Below are 23993 nucleotides of genomic sequence, written 5' to 3'. Positions count from 1 at the left end.
TGAAGAGACAGACAAACTATGCAGTGTTCTCTCCGAGTATGTCTACATTGCAATTAAAAACCCACAGCTGGCCCATGTCAGCTGACTCAGGCTGCATGTGGCTCACGCTAAGGGGTTGCTTAATTGCAGCCTGGGGTCAGGCTGCAGCCTGAGATCTGGGACCCTCCTGTCTTGCAGGGTCTTAGAGCCCTGGGCTCCAGCACGAGCCCGAATGTCATCACCACAATTAAATAGCCCCTTAGCCCAAGCTTGAGCCAGCTGGCATGGGCCAGCTGTGGGTTTTTAACTGCAGTATAGACAAACCCCTAGTATCTCTGTCAGAGCCTTGTATCCAGCTGCTGTTGCCTGCTCACCCCTCCTTTCCTCTCTGGACAGGGGTCTTTAAGGGTTTAGTATCCCTTTGATCTTATGTTTGGGTCTTGGGAAAATAAACCTGCTAGCTTGTTTGGTGGCTGACGTGCACATTTCGTAATGAATATCTCCTCCACTGTTCTGTTGAGGACCCTCAGTATTTTCTCCAGAGGTATCTTATCTTAGTCATTATTTCATTTCCTGTTTGTTTTCCCCTAACAACCTCTTCTGATTTACTCCCATGAAGTCATATAGAATAATATTGAGCAGCTAAATTGGGAAAGATATAATATTCATAGAAATAACACAGAACTTTCCATGTTCTGCAAAGCTTCGCTGCAGGATTGTGCAGGGAAAAGAAGAGGGCTTATATGGAGGACAAAACCCTTCCTGAAGCACAAATATCTGTGATAATCAGGAAGAGATGGCCAGAAAATTGAGAATCATGAAAGGGGAATATTTAAACTATGTCAAGATCATGCTGAAAAGTGGCTATAAAAAATACACGCTTTTACACAACATGTCTGCCCTGAGGCATTCCTACTGATAAAACAAGCATTTACTTATTCGTAGCATTGCTGAGCCAGTGTAGCTATGGGAGAGCAACTTGGACTATGTTTTGCCTTATGCTTCAACAGACCTATCAGCTAGCTACATTCTGGCTGAAGGCTTGCTATTAGTGATGATGTAAAAGGCGGAATGGAATACAGCTTGATTTCCAGATCCCAGCTGGACTTCGCAAAGCTAGCAGAAAAATCAGCTTATTAGTTTGGAAACGGAAGCCTGCAACTGGCTCTGCAAAGGAGAACCACTACACCTGCTATGGCTTCACTGGGGAGCCACACTGGTATCTACCTGCACAGAGCTGATTATAGGACCAGAACCTAAATCCAGAAATCTTAGATAGAAAAGCAGGAAAACTCACTACGTCACTTCTACAGAGTTTCTTTTCAGAGGATTAAGCACACTGATGCTCACCCTTGTGCACATTTCCCTCTCCCAAATTCTGGAGAGGAAATTAATTCAAATGTTTTTAAACAATCTTTTTCTTGCATGTGAAACTTCATTTGGGGGCAAATTTTTGCAGATCATTCATAGTTTCACAGTAGACAGTTCTTCTTAAATGGCATTAAAGGCAGGCTCTTAACAATAACAGCTTAGGGAGTGCTGCTTTCATCAAAGGCTGTTCCAATTCCTGAAAATTTTCTTCCAAGTTCAAGGCAGCTAATCCCACTAAAACTATTCATTATTTCAAAATGAAAACAGAATGCAGCCAGTGAAGTACTTACCTCTTCTAAACAGCGGGCTTCTTCCTGTTGATTCTCTTTCACAAAATCTTCCAGGGGGTATTTTAGTCTTGGAAATGGAGCAATCGGCCAGTCCAATGATGGAATGTCTAATTTGTGTATTGCTTTAGAGTGAGTTGTAGCTAAGCAACCTAAACCCATAAAAACAAAAATTAAAACAATAGCTCACTAGAAATAAGGAAAGAAACATTCTGAGAGGTGAGAAACTGTCTTCTACTAGGCTATTGGAAAGGACTGGGTGATTCCATTTTAACTGCAGTGTTAAGATTTATTTATATTTGATTATTCTGGAGTATTGATTGATTGGGTTTGGGAAGCACAAGTGGATTTCTACTAGGCAGAGCATCATTCTGAAGGGTCAGATGGCATCTACACTATTTAAAATGTAATTAAAAAAGAAAAGCTGGGAGAATCTGGTTACAGGATGGTAATGCCCACTGTGGTTAAAACTGGGTTTCATCTTTCCAGTATTGACAAAGCCAAACCATGTTCTGAATCAAGCTACAGACCTACAAAATTCAGAGCAGTAGTACAGTTAGGTAACATGTTTAAAACATGAAACTCTCCCATATGCACTGGCAGGACCAAATGGTATCAGACAGTACCTTGTAAAAGAGGTCCTCTCCAATATGGTAATTTTTAATACCGCAGATGGCAAAACTATGAGCCTAGAATGAACTTGCACCTTCTGAAGGTGAAGATTCAAAGATAAGTACATCTTCAGTTGAAATAAAATGCTGTTTCAGAACATTTCTAACAAAATTCCATTAGCATCAGATTTAGGTTCCAAATATTTTAATAAATCTATGTTTTTTAACTGATCATATTTCTATCACCAAGTAATTGCAAAAGAACCTTTCATTTTAAAAGCTATAAATATGAGATAAATATGCACTGCCGTGTCCAAGAGAAGGAAAAAATATATACATAAATATTTAGGTGACAGAGTGTTTTCTTACCCATGGTTCTTCCATGGAATCCACCCATAAAGGACAGAATACTATAGTCTGGGCAGCCTGGAGACTGAAATCAAATACAGGATATGTCACTGAACTACTCAAACTACAGGAAGATGGCAGTGTAGCTTACTGGAATGGAATCATAAGCAAGATTACATAACTGGACTGAAGAATACACAAACATTCTACATGTAAACAAATGGCCAGTCAAGAATATGTCCATCAGAGCATTAGAAAAGAGAGCAAGATTTTTGTCACTTTTGGCTGCTGTCTCAACTAAAATACAAACAAATTTCATTCTTCAGGCAGTACATTCAGTAAAGTACATTTACAAATTTCTTTGGCATGAAATATTTTTCATCCCTTTAAAATTATCTGACTCCTGTAAATATCATGAATATTAAAGACAAATATCTGGCAATTTAACTTTTCATCTTCAGATTACTTTGCAAATACTAACTAATTAATCCTCCCAACACCCTGGGAGGTGGATCAATCAGCCCTATTTTTTAGAAATCAAGACAAATGGTAAATTGCCAACGATCACAAAGGAATTAGGGCTTGTTTATACTCATGCTTATGCCAGCAAAACTTTTGTTGCTCAGTGGTGTGAAAAAAACACTCCGCTGAGCGACATAAATTTTGCTGGCATATGCGCTTTTGTTGCGCTACACTCGCATTTATGCCGGCAAAATTTATGTTGCTCAGACAAACCCTCAGTGCCTAAGACATGGATCAATGACTTCAATACTTATAAGCGTACACGTGTGTAGGTGTTTGCAGGATTGGGGCCTAAGTGGCAATTATACACAGGAACATCTGAGTCCTCAGTCCTGCACTCAGATCTCCACCACACACCCTCTATTTTGATTCACTTAGTGGATGCTAAAATGAAAAATAAACCAATATAAAACATATGGAAACTTAACATTAGCTGACCTTTAAAATGGACACTGTTGGGTTATTTTAAAGACATAAGTCCCCTTCTTTGTGATCTAATCTTAAAGTGAAAGAATTGTCACCACTCCTGCTGTTGGTTTATATTTTATGCTAGTTAGCCTCTTTCTCTCTGGGTTCCAAGGCTCCAACATTTGGTTTCCAAACACCAAAGGTGAATATTTAAAATTAAACAAACACCTCCTCTTTCTGTATTTCTCCTTTTCTTTTAGCATTTCATGGAAACTTTTCCACTGTTATGATTTGCATCACTTTGTAAAGTTTGTTTCTGTTTCATGCAAATCCTAAATTTTGGGCCTAAAAATACTCAACCAGTTTTTCTTTAGCCGGTAATAATTCAATATCACACCACTGCCTGGTGGGAAGCATTGGAGAGAACAGCAGGCCTAGCTTCTGGGAACAGAGGCAGGGAGTGCGTTAACTTCACACTATAAAAGGCTCCTCAGTTCAGTGACTGAAGAAGGATGGCCCTCACATGTGAAGGTGGGACCTTCACAACTTTGAAGAGGCAGAAGATACCCTTCCTGGGAACCGCAAAAAATGCTTTGATCAAACACATAGTGGGTTTAATCCTAAACTACAATGAGTTCACACATGATGTGGCTGTGGGAGGGATAAAAGTGGCTCTAGCACATCTCAATCCTGAGGTTGTTTGGCTATATAAGTCAGATCAGTCATAGGGCTGCTTAACTCATGCCAGCTGGAATGGTCCTCTTTGGGATCATTCCAGCAGCCCAGGATTGCAAGAACACAGTGTGCTTCAGTCCCCAGTTCCAACCCTAGCTTTGGCCCAATTTAAAGCACATCCCAGCTCTCCTTTCAGTGGCAGAATCTCCAGCTCCTTCTTCAAGACAGCTTTAAGCATTACACCACTGGAACAACACAACAGGAACGTACCCTGGAGTTGTAAATCCTGTAATTTCCAAGATGCTCACATCTTAGAAGGTGTCCCAAATTAAATATATTCCCCCACTACATTAGTAATCTTGTGTATTAAGGTTTGTGACTGGCTTCAGTAACACAATCTGGGTCAGAGCTAAATTGGCACAATACAGACTTTCCAGCTGTATCTTAATTTCTTGCTCCCATGTGATTATGTTATTAACAATTATTCCACGGCAAACTAGCTTCTTGATTAATTTCAAGTCATTAAACCATAGTTTTGGAAAAATTAAGAGGACTGTTAAAGTTCTTAATCTTTATTTATGAAATCTGTGTACATTAGTGCTCCCCACAGTCTCACATAGCACATGCACTAGCAGACGGTGTATCACATAAAGAGGGCAGTTTTAACGCAAATCACAACTACTCTCTCAGGAGGCAGCAGGATGCCAGTAGTAGGCCCAGAACTTTGGATAGAAGAGAGTAGTAACTGACCATTCCTGAAGCTTTTCGATACTAGAGTCTATTGCAATGTTAGAAAGCCCTGGATTTTTTTTTTCTGTGAACAAATCAAATACTAACAGTCTGGATGAGATAAGAGAACAGTGAAGTTACCTGGTTAATCATGCATGTCTCCAGTTCTTCCTTTGTGACATTATTATTACCCCTTTCCTTGTTCTGCAAAAGTAATGAAGAGGCTTTCATTAGCTGTCCCAGGTGAATCTCACCTTATTTGCTGGGGAAGCCAATATGCAAAATCCCACTGTAATAAAGTGTCTGAAGGATTAATCAGCGGATAAAATGACAGACTTGATGAAACCATATAATGATTTTAAGACAAATTACAAGGAATCTCCAAAGTTTAACAAGTACAAATCTATCTGGAGTGGCCATGAAAAGATAATCAGAAAATTCTTTCTATTTCTCTTTTAAAAAAAAGAATAAACCTTTGCAGTATTTCAGATGTAGTGGAAGCTTCAGAGTTTGTCTGTGCGACCACTCTTCACTACCCATGTGTCTCTCCTTTAGCTAATTATGAGTTTGTTTAATCTAAAGCAGATAGTAAATTTTTCCTTTGAAGAGATACATACATAGTTTCTTATGAATTTCATGTTGCGTGGGATGATCTAGTATTAGAAGCATTATATGCTCATTCTGAAAGTCAAAAGGAGAATGAAGGGACTTACTTGTTTTGTTAATAGTTGAATTTAGAGGGGCCAGAGAATGGGTCAGGGAACTAGTAACAAGATTAGCTTCTTTTAGATGGTAAGCTCTCCAGAACAGGGACTCTCTCTTTATCTATGTTTGCACTGGGGACAACTGGGACATGAGTCCTAATTGGAACCTTTGGGTGCCATTGTAATATATAAGTAACACTAGCGGCATATGAATTTAAACTAATGGCTGATGCAGCTTTAACTAGTTGCCTGTACGCTACCAGTCACCTGATGACATCCCATTCGGCATATCTTTTATACGCACACAGATGTTAGAAGATTTGGCCAGCACTAGTCTGGTTCACGGTATTAGGAGAGAGATTGCAAATGAGCACAGCCACTTGTGACTAATGCTGTCTTTTCAAACTAGGGTCAAGAAAGATCTTATACCAGATCTTTGCATGTTTAGTTTAGGCAACACATTTTAGACTAAAGCACTTTTGAAAAAAAATGTTAGTTTAAAAAGATAGCCTCACTGGTACTTTTATTTACAACTTCTTCTAAACCCTTTTTGCCCTAGAATCACACAGGTCTTGAAATGCCAGAAACAAAAATGCACTGCAACAGTTTTGAATAATGAAGCTTTTCCAAAATAGTTTTGCTATAGGGGCCTATTGGCTTCAGAATGGAATTTGAGGTGTTGGTTTTGACCTTAAAAAAATCAGAAACTGCTTGGTATCTGTCTTTCCCTACTTCCAACACATTACTGTCAGAGCTACATCAGCAGCTTTCCTTTCCTTTGGAATGCTTTTGTCCCTTTCTTCCAAGACTATAATGGGGTTCAAAAAGGACTAGAAAAGTTCATGGAGAACAGGTCCATCAATGGCTATTAGCCAGATGGGCAGGAATTGCTGTTTGCCAGAAACTAGGAATGGGCGATAGGATAGATCACTTGATGATTACTTGTTCTGTTCATTTCTTCTGAAGCACCTGGCATTGGCCACTGACAGAAGACAGGATACTGGGCTAGATGGACCATTGGTCTGACTCCGTATGGCCGTTCTTATGTTCCCCTCACCAAGTCCAAGTCTGAGATAACCCAAATTTGTCAACCTTTCTGATACACTGCAAAGCTCATTTGTTTGCATAGGCATTGCCAGAGGCCAGACAGTTGCGGGTGGAATTTCTGTTTAGTGAGAAAATGTGATGGAGAGTTTTAAGCTGCATCAGTCACATGATTTGTGGTGGTAAGAAAGGAGGAAGGAGTGCTGCTGCACTGGTTGATCTTTACTTTGTATCTCCTGTGTTCTTATTATGTCTCTAAAATGCATGTCAAGGGAACCCTGTGTGGGTGCCTTTCAGTGTGGAGTTTATATCAGACTGGAATCTAAATATTGTGGAGACCAGGGTAGAAACATGGCCCCAAACAGAGGCTATGCCAGCCCTTGAGAGAAAAGATCTTAAAATAATCACTTGTTCAAGCAAAATATGAATTTATTATTTCTATTTTTACCCAATCCACCTAATTCTGACCAGTGGGAGTGGGGACAGGGAGAAAAGAAAAAACAGTAGTTTTGTAGCGGGAAAGCTACTGAAACATCTGGGATCTTCCAAGTGGTCCCAACAGATTGATGAAAAAGTCAAAGGTGCCACAGTTTATTCTGTTTTTCACAGTTTAATCCATAATTGTATAACTAAAGGAACGTATTCCATGTAAATGCAGTTCTTATGAAGCATACATGTCAATGTCCAGGTGCTGCAGTACTGTAAAGAGTCACACTCAGTATTTTGACTCACCCTGTACCACATGAATATTGCTTTAAAGGCATTTTCATTAGAGCAGGATCCACAGGACATGGTGATAACTTGTTTCAGGCCCTTAGGAGCCACCTGTCAACAAAGAGAAATAATAAAGCTAAAATAATAACCACAGTGATGGAACAAAGCAAAGACACTAATCAGCCCCATTTCAAGTTATGACACAGAAGTTTTAAAAATAACTGAAAATATTCAAGTATCGGCATACAAAGAAAAGAAGGTTGACAAGCAGTACATCACCTGGAGAAAGCCCTCTACTGAAAATGCAACATTGGAAAGGATGGAGGCCTCTTCTTTAGCTATTCATACTTTAAGCTAAAGGATTGTTAGACAGAACATTAGCCTTGTACTTTCTGGGTTGCATGTGGAATTTCCCCCTTAGGAAAGGGAATTCAGAAACTGAAAAAGGGGTAGAACACTAACAAAGCAAAAACATTGCTTCCTTTGATGCTTAGCTCTTCAAGTTAAGACCATTATTATTCTTAATACACAATCTCATTATTCATAATTTCAGTAGATACCTTCAAGGATGTAGAATAATGATTATTTAATAGTAGTCCCAACTTTTGAATCTCTCCAAGAGGGGAAGAAGAGCACCATCTGGTTAGTTCTCTGATGTCTTTAAAAAAATCCTATGGTGTCTTAAATCCCTTTCAAACCCTGTTTCCATCAGGGCTTTAAGTATTGCAGGTTGGATTTTGTTATACTCTTTAGGCCCTGATCCAGCAAAGCAATTATACACATGCTTAACTTCAAGAACATGAGTAGTCCCATTAACTAAAGCAGTTACTGCATTGTGCGTCGTGTTACCTTCTGAACCCCTTCATTAATGTTAACATGGACGATAAGAAATTTGTAGGGGGATGTTTAAGATAAGTGCACAGAGCTCTGTTTCTTATTTCTGATTAAGTGATTTTGCAATTTACTGATGCAACAGAAATTTCAGATCCTTCCTCTGGGGTTTTCATACCATCCATGCATTTTGGAGAATATGCAGACTTAGAACATGGTAAATCATCATAGTTCATTCTTAAAACTTACCGAAAGCAAAGATTCCTTTAATTTTTCAGCAAAGTTCTCTGGAGGTAAAATCCCAAGAGCAGGTCTGTTAATAAATGTACTCTGAAAAGTGAAGGCAGAGAAACAGTAAGTATTATAAACTTGGCTTCAAAAGAAAAAACCTGCGATGCTGAGATTGTGATTCAAAAAACGTAAATTAAACTAAGTCTAAAGTTCAAGTTCACTAACATTAGGAAAATACTTGAATATTTCCAGTTATGACACAGAAATTTTAAAAATAACTGAAAATATTCAAGTCTCATTAAATACACTCATTTTTCTGTCCAAGCCCAAATTTTCTTTTCTTTGAGGGTTACCTTTGAAGAAATATATTCTAGACCTGTGGTTCGCAAGCAGGGGTCTGTGGGCCCCATGGGGGGCCTTGAGTAGGTTTCAGGGGGTCTGCCAAAATAAACCAGAGAACATGCAAAAAATAAAAGCGGTTTCACCTCGCTTTATTTGGATACATTGTCTTTTTTTTTTTTTTTTTTAAACCAGAGAACTGTGGCAGTTTTCCTGCATGATATGCTGAAACCTATAGGCTCCAGCAGTGCCAGCATTAGGGGGTAACAAGCAGGGCAATTGCCCAGGGCACCACGCCGCAGGGAGACCCATGTGGCAGAGCTCTGGCATATTAATATTTGAATATAATATTCAGATTTTTATTTTATTTAATTTAATACAGCTTTTAATCTACTGGATATACAGAAAAATAATTGTGGCACTGTGGCGTTTTTATAACATGTTGTGAGGGTCTCAGAAAGAAAAAAGTTGAGAACCTTCGCTCTAGATTGCAGTGAAATGTTTTCTCTTTAATATCGATCGTTTACTCCTTCACCCTATTCTTTCACCAGAATCTCAGCTCTTTTTATATGGAGGAAATAAGCTCTAAAGCCTTAATTATTTGGCTTCGGTTAGAATGGCTAAACCTAAATTTAATTAAGATCGTTTAACAGTTTCTTCCTTATTGGGCTTCAAGACAGACCAGTTCTTAACACTGTGGATATAAATATCCTCCAGATATTAAAATATGGGATTTTGAGGATGGGGGAAGCTAGACAAAGGTATAGTCAAAGGACAGGAGAAACATAACAAGTAAAATCATGCACACAAACACACGTGCTTTCTCCCTTATAAAATGTTCTCACACATGTACAATAGTGTACACATCAAGGGAGTAATGTGTTAGGCAAAACCATATCTGGATGAACGGATGCTGTAGAAGGTCTGGGGATTCGTGTTCTGATTTTATGAAAGGTATTGCTACACCATATTATGTAAAATTGCATTCAAGTTTTAATAGCAACTTGAACTTGTGCTCAGAAGCACATCAAATTGGTACTGGATTGTAAAAGAAGGGGGGTTAAAATCATCAAAACCACTGACCATAATTTATATTTTGAGCTGATTGTGTCTACTCAACTCCACATGAAGTGCCTGAGAATGCTGCAGCAGCGCTGACCCAGTTCTAATCCCCAATACTCATGAAGGTGATCTTGCTGGTGAGACAGAGCTACACAGCAAAGCCTGATATGAATAATGGCTGAGAAAGCAGAGACGATACTCACAGAATCACAGAAATGCAGGACTGGAAGGGACTTTGATAGGCCATCTAGTTCAGTCCCCTCCATTGAGGCAGGACTAAGTATTACCCAGCTCGTCCCCAAGAGGTGTTTTTCTAACCTGTTCTTAGAAACTTCCAGTGATGGAGATTCCGTAGCCTCCCTAGGTAATTTGTTCCAGTACTTAACTACCCAATATGGTTAGCAAATCTTTCCTAATGGCTAACCTAAATCTCCCCTGCTGCAATTTACTTCTTGACCTGTCCTCATTGGTTAAGAAGAACAATTCATCACCATCCTCTTCTTAACAACCTGTATGTACTTGAAGATTTACGTCCTTCCTCCCTCCGCTTCTCCAGACTTAAAAAACCCATTTTTTTCAATCCTTCCTCATAGTTCATATTTTTCTAGACCTTTAATCAGTGCTTAATTTGTAATGAAAGAGGTGCTGGGGCTCAAGAAATTTTTTTACTTTCATAACTGACGTAGCAAGCCCTGAGGCAGAGATGACTGATACCTGCTGATAGTGGGGGAGCACAGTTTAAAGGTTCCTCCCACCCCCAACAGCTTGGGTCACACTCCTCCCAGGAATGTCCCCCTCTTACCCTCAGCAGTGTCTCCCTGCAGCTCCCAGCTGTTTGCTGCTGCCTCCTCCAATGCTAGCTCCAGGAGCTGCTGCAGAGGGAGGGGGCGTGGCTGGCAAACTCTGGCAGAAATTGGGGGGGGGACGTGGGGTCATGTACCCCCCCACACACACATAATCTCTGCCCAGAGGTGCCAGGGCAATGAACTGCCAAGCCTAGAGGTCCCGAGGCTCAGCCCTGGTCATAAACTAAGCACTGCCTTTAATCATTTTTGTTGCTCTCCTCTGGACTTTCTCCAATTTGTCCACATCTTTCCTGAAGTGTGATGCCCAGAAAAGGGCACAGTACTCCAGCTGAAGCCTTATCAGTGCTGAGTAAAATGGAAGAATTGTTTCTTGTGTCTTGTTTACAATACTCCTGCTAATACATCCCTGAATGATGTTTGCTTTCTGCAATTCTGCTTTCCATGCTGTCTTTGAGAGCTACCTGGAAGGCTCTATTGTACTGCAGTGTATTTGTGTTTTCTATTTAAAGCAAATGTGATGATAAATAATCATTGATAGATCTCAAAGCACTTTAGAAAAGAAGAGTAACATTATCCCCATTTTACAGATAGGGAAATGGAGGCATAGAGAGGTAAAGTGCATTCTCCAAGAGCCCACACCCAGTAAGTGGCTAAGATGGGAGTAGAATCCAAGCCTCCTGATTCCCAGTCCAATGAACTATCCCCTGGATTGTTGCTACTATGCATGACATTTTCTCACACATTAGGATGTGCATTTATTCTGACCCAAGGAGACTGGCTTTCACCAAAGGTTGGTTGGACATTGAAGATTCTCTGACTCTGTCCTGCCTTTCACTGAGCTTAGCAGCTCACGTTCGAAATGTTTCCAATTAAATGGTTTGGTGTTCTGGTTCCTTTTATTTTTGAGGCCAACCTTTTAGGAGCCTGAAGCACGTCCTTTGCCATGAAAGCATTTTAGGGACGTTCTCCTTTGTGAGCTAGCATAGTAAATTTCTGCTTTCAGATTGTAACAGTGGGCTAAGTAGATGATGTTTTCTACTCATCTCATTTACGTTGTGGGTAACTAGTCTCTCTTTGGCCAATAGCCTCTCCAAGCATCATGTCTGTGTAATTTGGCTGGCAGCTGCAAAGTTCCCTGCGGGCAAAAGAGAAGAATCTATTCTCTTGGTCCAGCCCTGAGCCATTCAGCAGCAAATAAGTCTGGAGAAGCCTCCATAGCCCTAGTACCCCTCTGCAAGGGGTGGGGAAGATTGGATGATCTTTGTAGCAATGGATTCTCCAGCTCTACCCCGAATTTCCTGCTGTGCAACAACATGCAGGGACACACTGTGGAGCTGGGCTCCTCTCTGCTTCCCAGGGCTGGGGTCCTCTCCAACTCCTCCCCCTCTTACTAAGCAGGAATAAAATGTCTCCACTACAAGAGTCCTCTGCACCTATGAGGTGGCAGCAGCAGGATTTGCCCTGTCACAGAGAAGCTAGCAAAAAGCTAACTACAAGCTCACCTAAGTAAAGCCAACACTCTAGACCCAGCACAATCTGGTTTTAGACCCGGACTAGTTGCACTGATGGATGATCTCCTCCTGACAATGGGCAGAGGCCAGACATCCATTCTCATCCTCCTGGACCTCTCTCTGCAGCATTCAACACTACTGACCATGAGATACTGCTGTCTCACTTGACAGAGGTGTCAGGAGTTCAGGAAAATGCGCTAAAATGGTTCAATCCTTCCTGGAGTGATGCGCCAAAAAATAATAATGGAAAACTGCACCTCCATCACTAGACCCTTCAATTTTGGGGTTCCACAAGGATTAATTCTCTCTGTGGTTCTTCTCAGCATCTATATGGAATCATTGGTCAGAAGACACGGACTCAAGTGCCAGCAATATGCAGATGATACACTGCTCCATCTATCCTCACCACATATGACCACCAAGATGACCCAGTGCTTGGATGAGAACAGCTTATGGATGAACAACAAATAGCTGAATCTGAAGCCGAGCAAAACAGAGGTGATGCTGGTGGGCAGAGGAAAGCATTCCGAGGAGTTTTCAGTCATGCTGCAGTCTCCTGTGATTGAAGGTTCACATCCACAGTTGGTCAGTTCAATCCGTCGTCTAGGCGAACTCTTGGATTCCTTGCTGATGCTGAGCTCTCACACCACAACAGCTGCAGGTAATGCTTTCTACCATCTGTGGTTGGCTGGGAGAATCCATCCTATCCTGGTTGAAAACCTGGCTTTAATTATTCATGCCTTCATCACCTCTCAACTGGACTACAGCAATGCAATGTACCTGGGCATGAAACCTTCAGCACTTATGAAACTTCAATTAATACAAAACGCTCCTCAACAACACAGGCTACTGGGAGCACATCACACCTGTCCTCTGTTCTCTACAAAGTCAAGGTCTTGGTCCTTATCAAAATGCTCCATGGCCTGGGCTCAGGATACCTAAAAGATCGTTTAAAGCTCCAGGATGAGGACCATGGTTGACAACTTTATTCCTCTGGCACTATGGAACTCAACAATAAGAGTGAAGCTCATCTGTGCGGGGGGCAAAACTTTCTCTGAGAGTGGTCTGAGACTATGGAATGAACTGCCCTATGAGAAGGACTAATACAAACCTCACCACTTTCTGCTCCAAGTGCAAGGTGGATTTCCTTGACCTTGCCTTCTCTAATATACACATATAGACAAACAAAAAAACAAAAACAAAAGAAACCCACGCTATCAAAACAAGACACTCCTTCTTCCTCTGAGGACAGGATGAGTGAACAAAACATGTAACAGCAGTTACTCAAATTGCTTACTGCACCCTAGAAGGTGCTCAGATACTACGACAATGGGCATGGTATAAAAACCCTTATAGAATAAAATAGAGTTTGGTGTTGGTGGTTGGTAGGTGAGAATTCTGAATGGGGAGTCAGCAAGCACCAAGCTGTACAGTACACTGTTTGAAAAAAGTTTTTGTTCTTCAAAATCATTATTGAATTATTAATACAGATGAATTTGTTAAATTTATCCAAGTGACTTGAATGGAATGTCATTGATTAAAAGTGTTCCTCCATAGCACAGTTTTTAATCTTTGCAGGTGTTGTACTGTCACAAAATATGCTACTTTTATACTAAGTACAAGTTAGTATTGTTTGGCAATGAATTAATCTATGAGAGCAGGCTCAACAACCCATGTTTATTACAAAGCAATGTTACTTTTCCCAAGTTGTCATTAGAATTACAGTCTGAACTCCTGTGAAGTAAATCCTTATAGGTCTCCAGAGAGGAGAGTCTGTTTTCCTAAATCCTACATGTTTTTCACTGGAAGGCAGTCTGCTTGTTATTTGATATCCTTCAATGTCTTTCCTGGGGAGAGAGCTCATCTTATTCAGGAAATGCATGGAACATGATCAGAGTAAGAAGAGGTGTGAATTGCAATATTTACAATGTGTAAGGAAAACATGTTATCAGAATTCTTGAAAAACACATAAGGTCTAATTGGACACTAACCAGAATTTCATAATTTATAACAAGATGTCATTTCTGAAGCAATGTTTACTTTTGTAAGCTCTAAGTACAGATGTTCCTCTCCAATTGTCTGAGCAGCAAATTTTGTTTGGTGGGTACTAGAGCTCTTATTTAACTTTTGTCTTTGTTGAGGAAGAAATTTCCACATAAAACTAGAGGTCTGAGAAAAATTCACAACAGATTCATGGATTATGGACCATTTTGAGAAGTGTGTTTTTCTTTTATTGTTAAAATGAGATACACCCAGCAACAAGAGAAATAGAACATTTGAATCATCTGCTACCATTTCAAATTAATGAGGGTAGATTCACAACTTCTTTATAGTGGGATAAAAATATAATATGCAATGCATTAAAAAAACCCATAATCCTTAGAAGTAAATTTTGTTCCTATCATTAACAATAAACAAGGCCCCTAGAATATTTTTGGCACCTCAGAGTAGATTACTCAGGGAAGAGTGAGCGATTCAGTGTAGACATGACAGACAATGACAGGAGGGGTTCTTCCATTGGTGTAGATGATCCACCTCCATCGACTTAGTGCTGTCGACATAGGGACTTAGGTCATTAGGTCATCTTAACTATGTTGCTCAGGAGTGTGCATTTTTCACACACCCGAGTGACACAGCTGTGTCTATTTAATTTTCTAGTTTAGACCAGCCGTGGGAACGTGAATGCATTTTCACAGTATGGCCGACTGCAGTTAGTAATCTGCAATCACATCCCCATACACCACCAGCTGGCTGCAGTAGGTTTCCAGAAGCCCTGGCTTTTCATAATTTCCTGGCTATGAAACTGAATGCTTTCAGTATACTTCAGTGCAAATGGACATACTGCATACAGTTGCCAAGACAAAGTGTTGTCAGAAACGGACAAAGACAATGCACAATCAGGTTCTGGCTGACTCAATTCTGTCTTTACCCCACTGAACTGCTGGAGGCTTATACCTTCCACTCTAGAAATAAAAACAGGATACTAACAGTGGGTCTTTCCAGATCATGTTTAGGAGAGATGGGCCTAGCTATAAAGTTCTTATCTGGACTTTGCAAGGCATTCCGATCCGAGAGTTTGTTCCAGGTTTCTCTCTGACATTTAAAGTGTCAAAAGACAAATAAATTAGTGCCACTGAACACCATGGCTGTAGACAGCTCTTTGTTAAATTAATGCTAATTGTAATTAGGGTGTTTTGAATCAAGGCATCTCTTAGGAAAATTGCCCCATTTTAATGGAAATACCTAGAAGTACTAGTGCTTTAATATTCAGAGTTGCTTTTCAGCAGTTGGCCCAACTATCCATGTTGGATTTTAAAAGTTTCGAGGTATTTTGCTTTTACTTTCAGGGAAGACAGAATCACCCTCCCTGGATAAATGAGAACTCTCCTTGAGAATTCACTGGTCTGGTCTTTCATGTCTACATAGTGTGGCTGAGCTTTCGTGCTCAGACTCTCATATAGCTCAGGGCTTAACTTGGAATCTTGCAAGGTTTTCAGTTAAGTTAATTCAACTCATCATCCCATGCTTCCACCCACGTGCACAAGCTAAACTGTTAGAAGTCATGGAAATTTAAAAACAAAAACAAAAAGAAAAGAAAAGAAAAATTGTGGAACCCATGACTTCCAGAAAGGCCACAGTAAAAAAGCAGCCTGAATTATAATGCAATATTATTCAAGCATTTTTCAGGTGGGATTCCTTTGCATAATTTCCATGTCAGACAACTAGGGTATAGGATGCTGTTCTTTCTGAAGACTTGTCATAATACTAATCACATTATTTGTATAATTACTCCATAGCTGACCTCCCATTCTCCTCAAAGGACACCTGCACAATACCTTCAAAAGACAAGCCTTAAACTTAAATTTACAACTCCGCTAGACAATGAAAAATCATAGACTTAATAAAGACACTGGATTTATGGCTCATTACTACAATCCGTAAACCGCTAACCCTCAGTTTGTCCTATGACTGCAGAAGTGTTTAACTGCCCACTTCTCCTTGAATGGTCTCTTGCAACAACAGTTAAGTCCTTATCTGTTCCACCGTGTATTTAGCTGTGACACTCCGAGTACCTTTCCCAGATCTGAATAAGACGTCTGTGTCAGCTCAAAAACTTGTTTCTTTCACCAACGTAAGTTGATCCAATAAAAGATATTACCTCACCTATCTTGTCTCGCTATTATTTGTACAGACAAGGTGAGTGAGGTAATATCCTTTTTTGGAGCAACTTCTCTTGGCAAGAGAGACAAGCTTTCAAGCTACACAGAGGAAGAACTGAAGAAGAACTCTGTAGCTTTTCTCTCTCACCAACAGAAGTTGGGCTAATAAAAGATATGACCTTGTGACCCACCTTGTCTCTCTAATATCCTGGAACTGACACGGCTATGACAAAAATGCACATAACATATTATTTGCATAGGCATTTAAAAGTAGTTATCTTGCTCCCAAACGATCCCACTGCACCAGCCTTCTTGTTTTAATTCTACAAGGATATGACAATGTATCAGTACCTGAATGACATCCCTTCTCAGAGCAGTGAGTAAGGCACAGTAGAAAATCCAGGATCCTGGATTTAAATCACCATTTTCACGTTGTGATTAGAAGATAGCATAGATTTTTTGCTCTCTTTCAAGGACTCATGCTAGATTCCAAATAAGCAAAGCTAGCTAACAGGACAAAGCTTGCTAGCAAACGGCTTTATTCAAGAACACAACCAAAAAATAATTAATTCAAAACAGCATGCCTTTGAAGGGAGCATTTATTTTAATTCTCTGTTTCAAATATGTACAAACTGATGCACAAATATGCCACCCAAAACTCCCTTCTTCTGGAACTTGCATAAGTCTTTGTTGTTGTCCTTAAACATCACAGAGCTTTTTTAAAAAACGAGGCCAAAAAAACCCCACCATAATTAAAGCACGTCCACTCACACACTAAATGGATTTGCGCACAAGCCATTTTTTTTTTTAAAGTTAACACAACATGAAGCAATAATAAGGGTGGGAGGGGTGAATAACAGGTTTAAATTATGTTATCTCTTTTATACAAACTACTTACCAAGTTCTGTGGCTGCTGGAGAAGTTTTATCAGAGATGGATGGTTGTAACCTAAAACAAAAGAAGGAGACTATTTCCATCTAGTTTCAAGAAGCCTGTTTGAGATTTATTCATCAGTATGTACTGTACAGAGTAACCTTATTTACCTAACTTTCTTTTTTCTTAACTTCATCTCTATTTAACCTCTGTGTGTATTAAACTATTAATAGTTGGTCCTTTTCTAAAGCAGAGCAAATTGTTCTCCCTCTGTGACTTACATTCTCTTCAGTGGCTGTGGGACAAACACAGCAGCTATCACAGAGAAGCATGCAATACCATGAAAACTCTGGTCTAAGAATGCATTGAGTTGTTATCATCAAATTGATAACTAAGCTGAAATGGACACAACATGATCTGTTGCCCTGTTAAAGTTTGATTGAAACAGATAACAGTTACAGACAGTGTGAAAAGGAATCAGGCCCATAGGTGGCATCTGTGAATCCTTCTTGTATAAATGAGGCTCTTTGGTGATTAATCTTTCTAACCACCAGTAAAGTGCTGCCATCCACTTGAGTGGTGGAAATTGGCTTCCTCTTCACTTTGGGGTTACCATGTTAATACATCCCATTTCTCTTTAGTGCTACATGTATTTGTCACCCCCTTTCTTCTACTGAGAGTGGTACAACGGTCTGCTAGATCAGTGTCACTATTGTTTTTCAGCTCAGATTCTATTACTGTACATGTTTTGAAAGCATGCACTGTGGAATGCTGATTTTCCCAGTCTGAAGAGATTCTTTCCAAGAACAGAGGGATAGCAATCATAACCTTGACTTGTTTGAGTAAAATGACCATCAGTACTGAACACTGTACTTTTCTGCATCATAAAGTCAGCCTGCTCCACACCTTATGCTTCTCAGCTCATACTAGTCCCCCCTTCCAAGCACAGAGGGGATGAATATCATACAAATATCACCCAAAAGTGGCTGATGCTTACACAATGAGGAGAGGACCCAAAGTAGCATCATTCCACCTATCACGCCTGAACTTGTGGAAGCTCTTACACAAGAATGGTACATAGTTTAGGCTCTCGGATTCTGGGGAGGTGGTCTCTGACATAATCCCTGGCAAAGTAGCATGTTCCATGCAAGTGAACAGGATGGATTGACACTATATAGGCAATAGAGTCTGGCTGTTCCAGAGCTATAGGGGTTCCCGTGGCTGACGGACAGCAGGAGCATCCAGTGACCTGTCACCCAACAGCAGACCCCCAAGTTCACTCACATGCTGCCTCAGGAAGCCAGCTTCAAAGACATGAAGTTTTGTGAGCGACTTGTTCCCCTCCACCTGTTTGGGTTTTTTTTTTTTTTTTTTTAAATTATTTCTCCAAAGAACGGATAACAGCTTGCAGGAGAAATAGCATTTTGCTTAATCGGTATTGAATATTTCTATTAATAGAAATTGAAAACTTCAGTAACTCAGCCAGAGGTTATGGCCCTGCTATAGGAGTGGGTGAGTAAGGTTCTGTGACTTGCGATGTGCAAGAGATCCAACTAGATGATCATGATGGTCCCTTCTGAACTTAAAGTCTACAAGTCTACAAAGGAAAAACGCCAAACAAGTCTGGGTGGCAACTATACATTTACTGAACTCCTAGGGAAAGTTCATTTAGCTATTACAAGTGTCATTACATTATAATGCAGCCTCCCGCAGAATTATGGACAAAATTTATATATGGGTTTTTTTGTCCCTAATAAAAAAGGTACAGCTATAACTGTACAGCGCAGGGAAAATTCAATGGCACAACAGCATTGTTCTAGAATGTTTTGTATATTACAGATATACACAATGCTGAGGCATACCCAGCAGTGAGAAACACTGGGCATCATGCAGAGTTCTGCCAATGGCTTGACAGCTCTCTCTGGCACATCTTTACATTTGGATAGCTTTCATAACTACTTGCTCACATTAAGCATTCATTCCACACAATCTCTGCAAGATTCTGCCTATTTTAAAAAGAGCATATATTGGGCCACATTCCTAGCTGTGCCTTCACTTGTGCACATACATATGCATAAACCCACATTTTGCCGGTGCAGACACCTAACACCAGATGTGGGTAAACATGTGCGCATGCACCAAAGTACATGGACAGGTGCATGCCAGAGGCTGTAAATCAATCCCATTGTGTGTGTTTGAGGTGTAGCACACGCAGTAACGCACACAAAGGCACAAGTCTTTGTGACATGTTATAATAGTTGTTCACCTCCATTACCCACTAGAGATCTCTAGTTATGTATCACCATTAAAAGTCAAGAAAACTAAAACAAAACTTATGTTAGATCTGCTGGTTTTATTTTCTGCCATTATGCTGGGGATGGGGAGAGAGAATGACAGGGATTAATGTGTTTTTATTCAAGATGTATGCAAGATCACTCAACCCATCTCAGTGTACAATAAATCTCTCCTTATATATCTGATGCAAATGATACCTTACTCACACTATACATTTCCAGATAAGAGGTGGCAGACATTTTTCATACATGGGGTGAAATTTACATTGTGCAGGGGGTGGTCCATGGGCTTAGAAAGGTCCCCATCAAGGTACCATCTCTGCTGGTGAACTCAACTCCTTACTCCCTTTCATTCCCTGGCAGAACCCTGGAACATGCCACATACCTAAAGTGAGACCAAATCCAGGTCATCCTCACCACTTATTGTAATATTCCCAGTGTATTAGAAACACAGGTTAGCTAAAGAAAAAATACACATTCTGCTACCTTTTAGAAATGCTAGGCCAGAGATATGAAGAATCTACTCAGTAATGTAGTTGAAGGTAAACTCAGTTTAGACTCCATATTCTCTACTTCTCATTTGGTTCAGGTTAGCTTTTTACCACCTTTTTTTTTTTTTTTAAACCACTATACCACTGAGTACTACTGAGTGAAAGCACAATGTAATCTAAGAGAAGGACAGCTCTAAGACAAAATATTTAAAGTTATCAAATGCACCATGCTATATAGATCCTTAATTTTTTTTTTGCTGTAACTAGTAAAAATTAAGAAAATATTTACTTAAAACATATAAGCCCATGTCCTACTACATTTCCATAGGAAGGTCAGGTGACACCTGACAACCATCTACCAGCTTGCCTCTAGCAGTGGGAAGGGAGGGAAGCAAGCCAGAAGCCAGTCAAGAATCTCGTCTTGCTTTGGTAGCATTTTAGGTACCAGTCTCCTCACCTTCCCAACCTCCCTGCTCCCCTTCCCGCATTCCTGGCTTGTACCAACTATTCTATTCCCTGGAATTTAGAAAATGTGAGAATGATCCAGCACTGCTACAGGAGCTGATAGTTGCAAACTTATACAGAGACCACAGAATTACAGTTTCAATTTCTTCATGAGCCTGTATGTTTCTGTACAGTACATTTCATCACAATACACTAGAGCAGAAGTGAATAGTTTCTAAACCAGTGGTTCTTAACCTTTCCAAACTACTGTACCCCTGAAGCCTGAGTCCCACCCCCATGGGGCTGAGGCATGTAACTTAGTTTCATGGAGCCCCTGTGGCTCCAGGCAATTGCCTTTCTTGCCACCCCCAATACCAGCTCTGCACTTGCGACCCCTCTAAACCCCCAGGTTAAGAAACACTTAAGCAGATGAATGGGGAAAAAAGGAGTGAGTGGATGGAGAGAAAGTAATGTAATGTAAATAAATGTAATATTACATGTTCTCACAATTATTATTTTTAATACTACTTCAGAGTAACAAAACAGGAGATTTTTCTTCAACTAGGATAAATACACTACATCTGGAACTCAACCTGTATTATCAGTGACTAGTGATATATAGCATACGGCAGTAACTGAGTGGAAATGGAGAATTAAAAAAAATTGTTTCCATTATCCAGCCAGCTTTGTTCTCCAAAATCACTGCAATGAGCCCTCTATGAACAGAAGGCCTGATCTGACAGGGTGCTGAGTGCAATCAATTCACACTGATTTCATTGGGAGCTGAGGGTATTCAGTACCTCTCAGGGAGGTCTTAACTTCTTGCAGGATCAGGTCTTTAGTTATCACCTTTCCTAATCTCTGTTACCAATTGCATCAGCTGGACTTTGCAGTAAGGATATTAAAAGCAGGGGTTTATGCCACAGACAGGCAAGCCAGTTTGGCAAAAATATCCATCTAAACATTTGCCCCAAACTCAAGTGGACCATGAACATTTCTTTAGATTCAAGAAAGTTCAGTTAAAATAAATCTAAAATTTAAGCTATTCTTGGTACTATTTGGTTTCAGATGGCTCCAGAGACAGAAATACCAAAATGCCTCAAGAAGTTGTACTGTCAAGTATTTCCAACATAACTGGAAACCACAGAAAGTTACATGAAAGTATGTCTTCACTAGCTTTTTAGATGGAAAAGATTCAGGGAAGCCATCAAGATCTTCAGAATGTTCATCTGAAATGGACTCAACTCTTTTGACAACTGCACATTCCTAATAGGTCACCACTGTTCCACATTCTCACAAACACGAATGTAAACCCAGTAATAAATAACAATAATAATAATAATAATACTAGGAGAAGTAGTTAGAAGTGGAAACACTTAATAAATCTGTCTTTCTTTAAGCCATCTGAAACTCAGTTATTGGTCTGACATCTGGGAACACTGGCATTCCAATGCATTTTTAAATAAATTGCTGATAGTAAAATCAACTGAACTGAAACACATAGGGATTTTTTACCTTTGGCCCAGACTGGAGTGCTCAGTCCTTTTTAAGAGATTTATATTTTAACAACCCCCATCGAAGACCAAGACTAAATCTTGGATCATCTGCTTCAATAATCAACACTTAAACTTCTGCATTAACATTCCTCTTCCCTACTGCAACATTTTCAAGAGAATACATTACAATTTTAAGATCCAACTCTTTGATAAAACATGGAAATGCTAAATATAAAATAACTCTAGAGCGTTCATACAGCACACAGTTCATTTGTTACAAAGTGACAGGGCTAAAGGTGGCATTAAACAGAAGTCAAGCAGTGCTTTGGACTTTGGACCCCAGGAATTTCTCTGAAGTGGGAGATAAATCCTGATTAAATTTTGTTCCAGAATTATTAAAAAAAAAAAAAAAAAAAAAAAAAAAAAAAGTCCCATAATCTTTAATGATAGTAGTGAGAGCATGTGTCTTTCTTAAGATTCCTTTTTTGGTGAAATCACTTTCTCGGAGAAGAAATGAAATCCAATTCTTTTTTCAGGTTTACTCTGTCAATAATCAATAGATTCAGTCCATTTTGGATTAAGAGATTTTAAGAAGAGGCTGCCATCTATCCCAATATGGAATCCATAAGTATTTGATGATAGTTGTTACTTCCTAATCAGCCATTATCAAGGCTTAACTTGTTCTTGAACATCCTTTCCACTTTATAAATCAGACATTGCAGTGCTACACCACCTAACACCTAAACGCATCTTTTCAATCTTGATGATCACTATGCACACTGGGCTAAATTCTGATCTCAGTTACTCTGGTGTAAATGCAGAGTATGGCACTGAGGTCAACAAAATGACTCAATTCACATCAGTATAACTGAGATCAAAACCTGGCCTTTTATTTCAAAGAAATCTCTAATAAAGACATTATATAGGGACGTGATTTTTTTCTTGGATTAAATTGCTCTGAAAACACTGCCTACATACTGTTCTCCTCTATGCACGTAGCTCCTTTTAAACTAATTTCTTCTTATCCTTGTTCCAGCTATACAGTATAACATCCTTCACTTGTCACTGATCCTACTGCAGATAATTTTCTTTCAAAGAAGAAAAATCTAGCAGCTGGGAGGTATCAAGGAGAGAAAAAAAACTTCCTAACACTCTCTTGTTTTTAAGTACCAAACACATCATCCTACATTCTTGCACAATTAATCATCAAACATTTCTCAAACTTCAGGAAAAACGAAAGGAAAAACTGCATTTGAAATCCCCCTCCAACCAAACTAATGAAAATATCTCCCCAATTATCTCTAGTACAAAATTGCATAGCCACAAGTGGGATAACCAAGTGAAAGATGTTGCTTTCTGAACTGGACTGAACACCAAATTGAGCTCCTGCTGCATTTATGTTTATTTTCATATGCAGTGATTGGAATAGTGCTGTAAAAAGTAAAGGGCGTTCTTAACAAGAACATTTAAGATATGATGAGCAATTTTATATTACATCCGTGTCCAGAGGCTCTCCTTTTGGATCATGCCCACTATCAAATCTCAATTCTAGTATCTGATCAGAGATCAAATTTTAAATTTAATATCAGACACTAAGTCAGTAGTGTGGAGAACAAAGTCAACTTCTTTAAAAAACACTAATTATGAGAAGGCAATGGAAAGAATGGAAATGATTTGAGAAAAAAGTGTAAATTTCAGCACAGAGAAGAAAGTTCTTATTATTTGCAACCTTTAGAATATAGATTTTCATGGACATCTGGGTTTATTTAGCCAAGTATTTATTCCCATGCTAAATTAATAGCAAGCACATAACCAAATGCTGTAGAATTGTGGATGAACACATTCATATATAAAAGCAAATTAACATAGTGTGGTAACATTTCCATCTAAAGTGGCCCAGCAATGGAGAGCCTCACAGCAAAATTAAAGCTCTAATCCCTAACAAAAACAAACCAACAGGCTTTCACAAACTTAAATATAGGTCTGCATTGTGTTCTGACACACTAAACAATGGCTCCAACAGTTCCAAATGCACGGCCTTTCCACCGAGAATGCCCTCATAC

General features: G+C 39.6%; 1 protein-coding gene across 5 annotated transcripts in view; it reads right to left on the bottom strand.

Moving 5' to 3' along the window:
- ABAT (4-aminobutyrate aminotransferase) overlaps window positions 1–23993 on the bottom strand; it is a 124403-nt gene that overhangs the window by 16592 nt on the left and 83818 nt on the right. For all 5 annotated transcript variants that reach the window (XM_067551276.1, XM_067551279.1, XM_067551277.1 and 2 more), the window contains 6 exons: window positions 17231–17280; window positions 8473–8553; window positions 7411–7503; window positions 5072–5134; window positions 2618–2681; window positions 1641–1789 (listed from right to left, as the gene is read on the bottom strand). In XM_067551276.1, the coding sequence (XP_067407377.1) occupies window positions 1641–1789; window positions 2618–2681; window positions 5072–5134; window positions 7411–7503; window positions 8473–8553; window positions 17231–17280 (500 nt within the window). The remainder of the gene's footprint in view (window positions 1–1640; window positions 1790–2617; window positions 2682–5071; window positions 5135–7410; window positions 7504–8472; window positions 8554–17230; window positions 17281–23993) is intronic.

Source organism: Emydura macquarii, unplaced genomic scaffold (genome assembly GCF_026122565.2).
Source record: "Emydura macquarii macquarii isolate MOO-44397 ecotype Brisbane River unplaced genomic scaffold, CSIRO-AGI_Emac_v2 contig_1348, whole genome shotgun sequence".
NCBI lineage: Eukaryota > Metazoa > Chordata > Testudines > Chelidae > Emydura > Emydura macquarii.
The sequence above is the reverse complement of the archived record's forward strand: the minus strand, read 5'-3'. Positions and strand labels throughout refer to the sequence as shown.